The 12,164-nt window shown below is 40.0% G+C and overlaps 1 protein-coding gene across 1 annotated transcript in view; it reads left to right on the plus strand.

The window, feature by feature from the left end:
• The window catches only part of IQCA1 (IQ motif containing with AAA domain 1), a 105,008-nt gene that overhangs the window by 64,263 nt on the left and 28,581 nt on the right, over nucleotides 1–12,164 (plus strand). The window contains exons 10-12 of the mRNA XM_035566333.2: nucleotides 5,492–5,598; nucleotides 5,814–5,909; nucleotides 11,943–12,001. Coding sequence (XP_035422226.1) covers nucleotides 5,492–5,598; nucleotides 5,814–5,909; nucleotides 11,943–12,001 — 262 coding nt within the window. The remainder of the gene's footprint in view (nucleotides 1–5,491; nucleotides 5,599–5,813; nucleotides 5,910–11,942; nucleotides 12,002–12,164) is intronic.

Consider the following 12,164-nt stretch of genomic DNA (forward strand, 5'->3'; position numbering starts at 1 on the left):
CCTGTCTGAGTAACAGTGGCCAAACTAGAACCAGAAGTACTTACAGATTTTCTAAGAGTGATAAAAATTACATCTGAACAGCAAATGATTTAATAGCACCATACTATAGATAAGGCTTCAGCATCAGTGTTTTCATGCTCTTGTAACTCCTGTCTGCCTCTCGTTCATGGAAGGTGTCTATAGATACCATCTACATAGTCTACCGCTAGTCAAATTATCTTTGTTTTAATCTTTTCAAGCAGAGGCATGAGAAATGCTGCTAAAGTAAGAATATACCTCAAAGTGTTTGCAACTGTTTGCAACTTCCCAAATATGATCGAATATATAACAGATAGCTAGGAGTTGTATAATTGAAGCCCTGTCACAATTAAAAATATTTTCTTCTCCTCACTCTACAGTGTTTATGGCTTGCTAAGAGTTCTTTATATGAAAAATACTCATTTCCCTCCCTCTGACAAATCACTAGCAGAGTGTTCTGCCCGATTTGAGTTGGCTGGAGAGAAAGCAAGCAACTTTAAATATGCACCAGCACAGTTTTGCTGGACTTCTGGCTTCTAACAATTCAGATTCTGTTCTGCATTGTAAATCAAAGGGGCATTATGCTTGAAGAAAAGGTCTTAGTGCCAAACTTTACTCTTGACTGCTACATCAGAACCCCACTGAAGTTAACAAGAATTTTAGATAAGGATCAATTTCATCTATACTATTTTCCTTAACTAGCCCAGAATATTACTTGTGCTTTTTTATATGCTCAGGACCAGATGTCACCTTGCAACCTAAAACCTGCAATAGCAAGACCCGTGTTCCCATCCAGTTAGTCCCAAGAGCTGCAAGAGGCAGGGTAGAGTCCCTACCTTTTGCAAAGTAGCAACAAGGGGGCAGGATGGTTTTACGTTGTTAAGTAGGTTTGGCAAATCCAGCATCCTGCTGATGAGTAGGCAATAGGGCAGCTGTGCTTTCCAGTGCTTCTTGGACCCCCTGCTGAGGCTTTGCAGCATCTAGCACTATTTAGTACAATGCTGAACTGTGAATTCACTAACTCCTTGTATTTGTGCCTATTAATAACTCTCCTCCAGGTTGTGGAAGACCTCACACACGGGCTTTAAATAGTGCTTTTCCAGCACAGTGGACGTGAGTGTTAGGGATAAAAACACCAACACTGGGACGTTAATAATTTAGCTTGATAGGAAGGGATACTCCCAAATTTCACAACTATCTTAAGTAACAAGTCAGGGGGCTTATGAGAAGACAGGGACATGTTTGTCACCCAGACTGTAACTGAATACCATTTCATATACTGTCATCCCTATCAAGATACATCCTTGCAGAGCTCAAAGCATGTAACACATTTTGGGGTTACTCATGCTGGTCAACTTTTTGGCATGAAGAGGAGTGCTGAACTGGGAGGTGTTGTTTTCCTATACATCTCACAAAGCCTCCCAGGAACAACTCAACAGCTCATTATCTGTCTATAGAATCTACATTCCCATTCAGACACCTACATTGGATATGTAAAGCCAGTTGGTGTGAATACCTCCATCATCCCATGACATACTGACAGCACTTGCTAATACAATGCAATAATGCACTCAGGTAGGCCAGGCACAGGCACCATCCTTTTGTGTTAGGACACCAGTGCTCGTCTCCAGCCCATCCCAGCAGAGTTGACACCTGTACCTCTAACAGCATACCCTCTAACAGCATACAAGGAACCATTTTCTGCAGAGCACAACCAGAACTCCTCAGAGTGGAAAGAGCTCCTCATGCAAGCTTCAAAGAATAGCTGCAGTTGTCTTATGTACAGTAAGAACCTATAGCTGTCCAGTTAAGCCTCTTTTTTTCTTCTAATAATCTAAGTCTATCCAACACCACAGTTATTTTTAGTAAGGAGCTGTTAATTCCTCTACGCAGCAGTCTCCTTCCTCATTCAGCAGCACTTCATGCTTTTATTGTGCCTAACCACACAGTTATCACCACTTTATCACAATACTACCTGGTGGTTGTTCAAAAAATTGAATTTAGTCATGGATGAGGTTCAGTTTTACAAGGCACCCAGAAGTCTAGAACATCTGATAGGAACAGCATAAGCAATTTCTTACATTTTTAATTTTAGCCTGCTTTCATTTCAGTAGCAGAGTTGTTTACAAAAAGGTTTGAGTTTGATCTTTCTACACTGGAAACATTTTTCTATTCTTATGTGATAGTAATTGAGCTATTCTTACAATTTGCGCAGAAGTTCAAACTTATTACTGCATAAATCTTGAAAGCATCATTAAAGTAAGGGAGCTTGATTAAGATTTATATTAGGTGCCTACAATGGAATTAAAGGCCCTTATGAATGTGGCTGCAGTCTACTAAGTGAAAGCTGTTCAAACAGTGAACATTTTCATTTTGTCACCTCTCCCCCAACTCTCACAATTAGAAAGTCTTCCCATCCCCTGAAACTGGTTGATTTGTTCTTGGGTTACTTAAACATTGTAAAAGATGTAAATCAGTTTTCACAAAGATCTAAGCATTTCACTTACAGACTTTTCCATACCAATCCCGCCCCCACCCCACATTAGAACTACTTAAATAAACCTCACTAGAATTCACGAACACTTTTGCTCTCCCAAAACTGTATTTGGCAGTTTTACTAGTTGCTAAACTACATTTGCCAAGCCCTATCTAAAACACTTATTTTATATACTGTTGTTGGAAACAGCCAATTTCTCTGCAGGCTTACTTATACACCACTTATACACTGGAATAGCAAGAGTATGTGGAATAAATGTAAGTAGCCTGAGTCACTACCTCAGTCTTCCTGGGTTTTGTTTTTGCAGTACACAGTGCTGTAAGGCAACAAAGTGCTATTTTCCCCATTTTACAGGTAGCCAGTTGATAATTGGCTTGGTTAGTGTTGCAGGGGATATTTCAGTTGGAACTAGAGTTCAACTTCAGTACTGATCCAAATTTTAAGGTGGAATGATATTGTGTATTTTGCCTTGTATCAAAAGATTCAAACCCTTTTGTCAGGAGGTTGAAAGTAGTCATGTTAAGAAGAAAAGCTTCGTACTTCAGATAAAAAGTACTTCAATTATCAGTCACAAGCTGCTTTGAAATTCAGAGATATTAGAATTACCTGCTAGTCTGCAGAGGAAAGCTAATGCTGCTGAAGTGATGTTAACAATCACATTAGTGCACTGGCTGCCTTTTGAGTCCTGAGCTCCAGAGTTATGCATATAAAATAATCCAAAGTTAAGCATGCTCTATTTTAGAAGAGGCAATATAAATTGCAGTGCACACACAAAAATAGCTCCCATAGCTGCACGACCCATCTGTAACAAAATACCAGGCTCTTTTGACTGGCCAGTGAAAACAACATCCTTAGCCTTCTGACCTGGCTTTAAAAATAACTTTGAAATGTTTTGTTGATCTATGAAGGAACAACATAGCACCTAACACCTATGAGTTATTTATCTCTTTTCTAAAATTAGAGACCTCTAACCTAGTGTCTAATATAGCACTCAGAACTCAGTGCCAGGTAATATCAAAGGCAACTGTCTAAGCTGTGTGAGGACTGTTACTGCTTTGCCTGCAGTGGATATTAACTGCTAATTGATTTACAAAATGATAATAAACAATTATGAAAAAACAATAAAAATTTATGATCCCTCCATGAAAGATAAATACCTAAAACCTAGTACTCCTCTGTGAAAACATAGCACTTGCAACCTGTTGACCCAGTCAAGAAACTGTTTAAAAATTCACATTACAGAGGAGTTATACACCCTTTCCCCAAGGCTGGAATTCCAAACTGATAACCCTGGAGGAGGTACCATGCAACTAGGGCAAATCAGCTTTCTTTCTTGAAATATTATGTGACATCTGTCATGCCATCTGATGACCCATGAGTAATTGAAAGAAATTAATGTCTATACCTTGGAGTTTTTCTTCATTCCCCAAAATCCACTGTCCTTCTACATCTCTACCATTTTTTGTTATGAAATTAAGACTACTCACCTGCAAAAACTATTCCCCTTGTGTAAAGTCACAAATACTCTGCACATAATTGGACTCTGAAAATTCGTAGAGGATGGAAATAGCAGACAGTTTTATATTATTATATTATTTATAATATATTAACTGAACTAAAACCTGAATGATCTCCTATGGGTACTGTGAAAACATTTCTGAATTTATAGTGCCTTAGAAATGGCAGTAGGTACAGGAAAGAGTTCCCTGTGCAAAACAGATTCATAAACGAGCCTGTCTTAAAGTAGAGAGTTGTCATTGTAAATCATCTGGAAATTGAATTAACACATGCTGCTGGAGATTAGCTGTCATTTATAGAGATACTGTCAGAGCTTGAAATGCAAGGAAATTAAAGATATGAATTGTCCTCCTTTAAATTAGCTCAAAAAATGTAGAAAAAGGGGAGGCGTTTCCATTAAAAAGGTACCTTCTGCTAATAGCAGAGGATTCAGATATGCACAGAGCTTGCCAGACATCATTTAGTTCTTTAGAAAGAGCAAATGACAGTTGCATCAACAAAAATAAAGAACTGCACCTCAGCATCATTAGCTACTTTATTGTAAATAGGATTTTTTTGATCAGTTTGCTTGGTTCCTTGAGTTTGGTCTCCTTAATACATATGGCTTGCACAGCACTGAGAAACAAAGGAGCTCCATCAGTTGAGTCTCATCTCTTTTGCAGAAGGACTTCAGCTGCCCTTTAATTAGTGCATCAAGCTTAAAACTCCCTAGAACTGTGGCTCTATGCCACTCAGGGGTTGGATGCAGTTTATTGCTGTCAGACTTGCTGTCCCCTCTCACTCCCCTTTCTGTTGTTCTCAGGGCAGGCTTTTATACCTATTCCAGTGCTCCTGGCCCATATTTCAGCTTCATGGGAATTACTATAAATGCTTGCTGCAGCTGAAAGTCCTCTTTCACTGAGCACTAGATAACAGACCAGGAAAGAACAGGGAAAACTTCCTGCTTTAGATTACACCTCACTTTGATCTCCAAGCCTGCATTATGCCAGCCAAGAGATATGTAGAAAGCATACTCCTCAGGACAGGAGCTGTCTTTGCAACTCTTTAATGGTAAAGATTTAAACACGATGTTGGTAAGCAGAGACAAGAGATGCTAAGATCAGACACGATATGGTTAAGCTGCTACTGTACTACCTGCTCTTGAAGGTGAGCAACACTCCAGGCATTCAGCTTTACAACCAGAAAATGACAACTTCAATATCCCATTATTATCCTCCTGAAATCCAATACCAATTTACAGCCCAAGGCAAAAAGAAGTTAACCTCAAGATTTGCAGATCCTAGCACAACAGGGCTCTGAACTTGGTAAGGGTCCCTAGAGCTTGCTACTTTCATACAGCTAATAATTTAATAAAAGCAGCCTACAACTAGCTTTTTTTTTTTGTGCCTCCAGAAGCAGTTGGAGAAATCGATGGCTTCTATAACTTTTTTCCCCTTTCTTCTTTCTTTTGGATAACAGCCGTTTGGCAGAACAGAGACGAGGGATGGGATTTCCTCCAGGATCACGACCTGGAGCTGATCAAAGAAGAGAAACGGGAAGAAGTGGAGGAAGAGATCAGAGTGCAGGTGAGCTTACAATAGTAAGAGGACACTAATAACGTGCATTGCCTGTGTATATTTCTCTACAGCTGTAAGAACTGGCCCTGGCATAGACCTTACCTCCTTCCAGACTCCCTACTATCTGTTCTCTGCTTTAATGCTTGTTTGGCTGAACAAGCATTTGTCTGTGGTGTGGTGGCAAAACAGAAGACTTAAAGATTCAACGTTGTATGTCTGGACAGGTTGATGAATTGATGCAACAGAAACTAGAGAATCTCAAACTGGCTGTGGATGGAGAGAAGAGTGGCAAGCAGAAAAAAGGAAGAAAAAGTGAAAAGGTAAGAGCAGCAAGTTGTGAAAATTCAGAGTAAATCTCAATTCTCTACACAGATACAGTGGTATTCAGTGCAAACCCCAGTTTCAGGGCCTTGTCTCTTAACTATTATTGATTAACCTTTATAAATATTGCTTAGGACAAGCTGAACTATTCCAAAGATAAACCATTACAAGATAGATCAGACTTTCAAGGATACACACCTTTTTGAAATCCTTGGGGCCAGAGAAACAATAAGGATGTTTCAGCAGTCCCTCTCTTTCTTAAGGTGACTGGCTCAGATTGATAGTCTTCCAAGGAGGGCACGGACCTGGGTGCCAGTAAGTTTCCCAGCTGCTCGTTTCCTTCTAAGTGAGGACTTGGTGATTTGTTTTGAAACTGTACATCAAAAAAATTAAGTGCCTTGGTAAAACCTTTCATTTATGTATAACATGTAGATGATATCCAGCCAGGTGTACCTTAATTATGTTACTACTTACTATTGAAGGGTTTGGGAATTTGTGATTAAGCCAAGTTTATTTAAGCATATCAAACAGGTTAAAGACATACATTATTTTAATGTGCTGCCCACATGTCACGTTCACATCTAGTTTCACAGCATTAACATATGCAAAATTCCACAGCCCACGGTTCCCTGAATTCCTCACCCAAGCATTTAAACTATAGATCATGTCAGTACAAAATAACTCAAAGCTTACAGACCCTATGATTCAATCAGCAGTTCCACTTAAAAGGCTCAGGGCAAATAGCCAACCCTAATCTTGTGTTGTATTCTATTTCTATAATCCTTTTAGCGTGCAAATATTTGATTTTGCAGTACTTCTACTCAAATTATCTTTAAAAATGCTCTTTCACCTGACAAAGGCGTAAGGGCAATTTAATAATGAAAGACTGGAGCAACTCTGAAAACTGATACTGATTGGATTTCTAAATCTGTTTCAAAAATAGTGAGGCTTAAGATATGCAGACAAAGTATTGCAACAATCTTCTGTAAGTTGTTCTGGGTAGACACGTTTGGCCACTTCAGATCAACTGGTTGAAATTCTGCTTCAAAACATCACATTGCAATTTTAAAGCTTTACGTCAGTTTTTCTTCAATATAGCGTTGGAATAATTTTGGATGGTGAGAGTTTATTTAACTGTTGTTTTCCCATGTTGTGCCAGTGGCCTGAGAGAAAGAGGGAGAGGGAAAAGTAGTACTAATTAAATAATAACCAGTTCCCAAAAGGTTTTCTCTGAAAAATATCAGTTCTATTTTAGGGGTGGGGAATGTAAGGAGGTATCCAGTTCAAAATGTCTTCCCTGTGCAGAACTATTTGAAAATTCCAATCAGCACTGGCAAAGGCTTTTTCTAATTAGTATTTACATAAATGTCTCAGTCCATAAACCAGCAGTCTGGCCTAAATAACAAGGATAATATGAACTGGGAAAAAATGGAAAAAGCTTATTAACTTGTTATTTAGCAAAAATCCTTTTTTCCAAGGCTTACGTTACCACATCCTGGGTCCCATACATCCTTCTTCTGAGCTACACAATGTGAAATAACAATGGTTTTGGATCTTCATCATATCCATGGACACATCTGGAGTGAGATTTCATCTACTGTGGTGTCTTCCTGCGAAGAGTAGAACTAGTTTTTTTTGTTGTCAGGGAACAGTCACTACCCAGGAGCATCCAGGGCAGATGTCCTCTTCCTTTTCAAAAGCACCTTTGGATAAGTAGTTTACAACTTCAAAAAATCTGTCAAGTCCATATTAAAAAATCTGCCTGATTTACAGGAATTTGAGCTTCAGGACCTGTTTGGAAGTCCCTTTCTGGGGAAAATCCAACAAGAGCATTTTGAAATTGGACTCCAAAGGAAAAGTATCAGGAAGCTAATTGCACCCTCACAGCCAGCATTTCAGATGGCTCAGCTCATAGACAAACAAAATTTAACAGCTCCAGGCATACCCCTAGGCCACTCCTTATTTCTATGCACTATACTTCCTAGCTGAATTTTATCACTGACTCCCAAACCTTCAAATACCACTTAAAAGTGGACACTTAACCCTGTCAAGAGTTACTCTTACTGCTCCTGAAGATAAAAAGCCCCAACCTCTGTGGAAGAATAAGCTTGGGTGGAAAGGCAAATTGCTCTGCTCATTATGAATGGATCTCCAGACCATTAGGCTGGTCTGGAAATATCTGAACTAATTAGATTGCACCTGATCTGCAACAAACCACACCACTATAATTTGAGGTACAGACTCTACCCATGTTGGAAGCATCTCACCCTGCCAGCTATTAATTGTCATTATGGTCCAGTATTGATTGGGTAAGGAGCACAAGTGTCCTCCTCGTTCAGCCAGAGACACTCTGTGCTGGGGGCTGAGTAGAAAGCTCTCCAGATGACTCCTGATCTGAAGACAATCAAAGGAGAGGGAATAAATATGTAACAGAAACAAAGGAAAGTGGTTCAGCTCAGCTGCCAGTTGCCTTTTTCTTCATGATACACAGTGCCAGCTTGTCTGCCAAACTGTGGATCAGCAGGCTGGGGTTGTAAGCACCTGTGTAAAGGCAGGTTGAGGAAAAATTTGAAAGGAAACATGGCACTGATATCTAGGAAGGCTTAAGTCCCCAGCCAACCTAGAGGAGTGTGTTAGAAAGCACCATGGCTAGTATTTTCAGAAGCAATGGAGTTTTTTTTAAGTTGGTGGCATTCTTGCACCAGCATGAACTTTTCTAGTTGAAATCTTGTTCTTTGCAGTCCACCCCTTTCTGCTGACAGCCCAAGCTTCTGATTTGAGTGACTCAACACAACCAAGCAGCTCTACAAATGTGTATTCTATAGATGGATGCCATGTACCTAACCACAATACCCAGAAGGTTTAGCAGCTGAAAGCATTTCTCCTGATAACCTGTGGCCAAATATACCATTGCAGACCTGGTGTCTTTACATTGGCTTTGCACCCAATATAGGAAATTACAGATCAGCTTTCTGCAGTTTCTGACCTGGAAATTACATTGAGTGCTTATCAGAATGCTTTTTATCTAGCCTATTGTGTTACTTTTCCTGCTCTGGTCCTCTAAAGATTTGCCTCTGATCCAACTGTAGGTAAAGCAACCCATTGTGAGTAAATACACCCACACATACACTAAAAGCATGGCCAGAACTCTGGACAAAGAGTGGGACATGGGAACCTAAGTAAGTTGCTGAAACAGGCATTGCTAGCATCTCCACCCAGATTTGGATATCCATTTTTGATGCAGCCAGGCATAAGCAAAGCAACCCAGAAGAGATGAACTACAGCAACACATATGGAAGGAGTTTTAACACTCATCTAAAGACTTGATAAGAGCAAAGCCACAGTGAATAAGGCCAGAACGCAGGCTGGGTCAGAGTTGAAGAAAGGCTGGTTTTGCAGACAGTGGTTCATGACCCCGTTGGATTTTCTCTAGTGAGAAAGAGAATAACAACCAGAGCCCTCAGGTAGCTGTGGGGGCTGCAACCTCTGTGGATATTGTGGTTAAATCCAACAGGGATCACAAGCCAGAGCCATCTTTTAGCCAGGTCCTGACAGTGAATGGGAACGTCTTGGTCTAAGGACTTTTCAGTACAAGTACCAGGAGCTGCTCAAATATCAATAGCCTTGGCATGGCAAGAAAAGACTTAACCAAGAGCAGATGCTCACACAGTGCAGCGTGGATGTGGGATGAACACTTCCCACCACCAGCTCTGAGGAAACAACATCTTTGCCTCCTGCTTCTCCCAGTATGGCTGCATTTGCTCAACCTACCCTCCAAGCATCACATGTGATCCAAGGAAGACACTCAAACACTTGGTAGACTTGGACACTCACTTCCCTTAAATGAAGGGAGTATTTTCTTTTCATTGTTTTTCCTCACGTGTTTTCACATAGCAACCTCTGAGCTACTCAAGACATTTTGATGAGCCCACCCAGTAAGACAAGATACTACACTGAGCACAGAAGACAGTCTTCTGTCAGCTTCCAACTAATAACTAATGCAGTTCACTACACAGTGATGTATCAAAGCAGAAAATAACTGTAAATGGATGGCTAACCAGGAATTAGACTGACATCTCAGAGATGGAAACAAGGAGATTTCCATTATAAACGATGTGCATGTTCACATTCATTAAACATTATCATTTTCCAAATAAAAGCAGTTCCCAGTAAGACATTTTGGAGGAAAGCCATTGTCTACAATTAATATTTCCCCTTATCGCATCTCAGTGTTTGCCAAATTTCCTGTAAATGCTGATGTAATTAGGAAAACACATTTTTCCCCTGCATAGTACATTTTTATTTTGCTTGAGTTACTTTATTGGTAAAGCTGCCTTGAGGACAATACCAGTTGGCCAATAAATTCAGCATATGCTTAGTGTCTTTACATAGGTAGAAATTAGCTTTTCTTCCCAGTCAGACCCTATGATATACAATTCCTGTCTTGTTGGAAGAAAGGTTAAAGAGACAAAGCTGGAGGAACACTGCAGATAAACCACTGACAGCCTCAACATTTCCTCAGTTGTTAAAACAGCATGGTATATGTTTTGTTCTTCATATTTTTCTTTAGAAGAAAACATTTGCACATTTTGAGGAATATTTGCTACCAAGATTATTTACGTAAAGAAACCCAAGGTGTCATTCTGCAGAAATGGAGTTGTTTGCATTATTCTAATCCAAAACTTTAAAATATGTTTTTTCCCCAGTTAGCTTATCCATATAGCTCTGCATTTAGTTTGCATTTTCATCTAGATTATCTTTACTGCATTGTCGATAGTTACAGGTGATTGAACCATAGGTTATTTAGTCTGCAACTGTCCTTGAAAATTTATAAGTGGTACATTTTTTAATGTTGCTGACCTATTCTAGGAAAAAACGGCATTTTTCGTATGAGTGGCTAGAAGTGTTCTTTCTACAGAGTAGCCTCTAGAGCTCTCCAGAAGTATTCATTAAGAAAGAAAAGAAATGACTATTCCCAGGAAAGTTGAACATAAACTTTTGGAAAGAATAAGCTGTCTTGATCAACTAAGCATTTAAGCACATGCCTAAATTTAAGCCATTGAAGAAGTCCCATAGTGCCGAAGTATTACTGTGTAAGGAGTTCTCCTGAAGTCATACCAAAGTGCTTTGCAGAACTGAAGTGTGGACACCGGTGTTGGGCACTAACATATGGTGCATGGATTAATGATGCTTTCTCCTCTGCTAATTATCCCTAACCATAGTTATGTCCTGTTAGCTGTAATTAATTGAGGGGCCTGATGTGACTGATTCACATCTTAACTTTGTTTTCCGTGGTGGTTTTGTTTTTCCCCAACATATAAGGAAACCCGAGACAAAATCTCCCCATAGTAGAAGTATGGTGAAAGTATCAAGAGAAGAGCAGGTCATGTTTTTCTGGCCTTTTCAAGCTCCTTCCCCAAGGCATTAAGAAAGTGAAGACAGAATATCTAATGGCTAGGAAGCTAACTGGAGAGTCAGGAGAGTTGATTTCAGGTCTGGGTCCAGCTGTAAGCAGCCTGCATGACCTAAGTAAGGCTTCTGCATACATATTTAAACGCAACAAAGCTTGAACAGACTCTGGAGCAGCAATTGGGACCCCACATCCCTTACCCCATACCTCTCAGGTAAGGGCTATACTTGCTCAGCTACAAAGTTGCGCTCCAGAAAAAGCAAGAGAGGAGTTCTCTTGGGGTGAGTGTGCAGAATCCGGTTCAACAGCACCTGCTGCAGGGTCTATATGGGGTTCACAGGTTGGACACAGATCCTCAGCCCTGTCAAAGCCAGAGTTGCTTCACCTCTCCCATGCCTTGGTGACAGGCTTACAAATTAGAACATCTCCTGTGCTTTTATAAATAGGGGCATGACTTCCTCAACTAAAGGCATTCAAGGATATGATTTTTCCTTTGAGTTCCTCAGTGATGAGGGCCACATTCCAACACCAAATGTTGTTCTGGTTCTCATGTTGCTTCAGTAGGTTCAGATATATAACTGTACTAAGGCCACTAACTCCTGCCTGTTTTTGTGGTCTTCAGAAAAAAAAGACAGCAGGGAAGAAAATATCTGAGCTGGAAGAAGATCTGACTCCTGACAGGTAAAGATAAGACCTCTTTACCTGAGATTCAATGATAGATTGTATCTTCTTTGCACTGCCTACCCCTTCAGATTTTAGCTGCAGCAATGCTGAGATGGTCCTCCTGCAATAACCAGCATCAGGAGCCCCACAATAAATAAAATCTGTTTAATAACATCTATAA

Source organism: Cygnus atratus, chromosome 6 (assembly GCF_013377495.2).
Source record: "Cygnus atratus isolate AKBS03 ecotype Queensland, Australia chromosome 6, CAtr_DNAZoo_HiC_assembly, whole genome shotgun sequence".
In the NCBI taxonomy this organism is placed as follows: domain Eukaryota; kingdom Metazoa; phylum Chordata; class Aves; order Anseriformes; family Anatidae; genus Cygnus; species Cygnus atratus.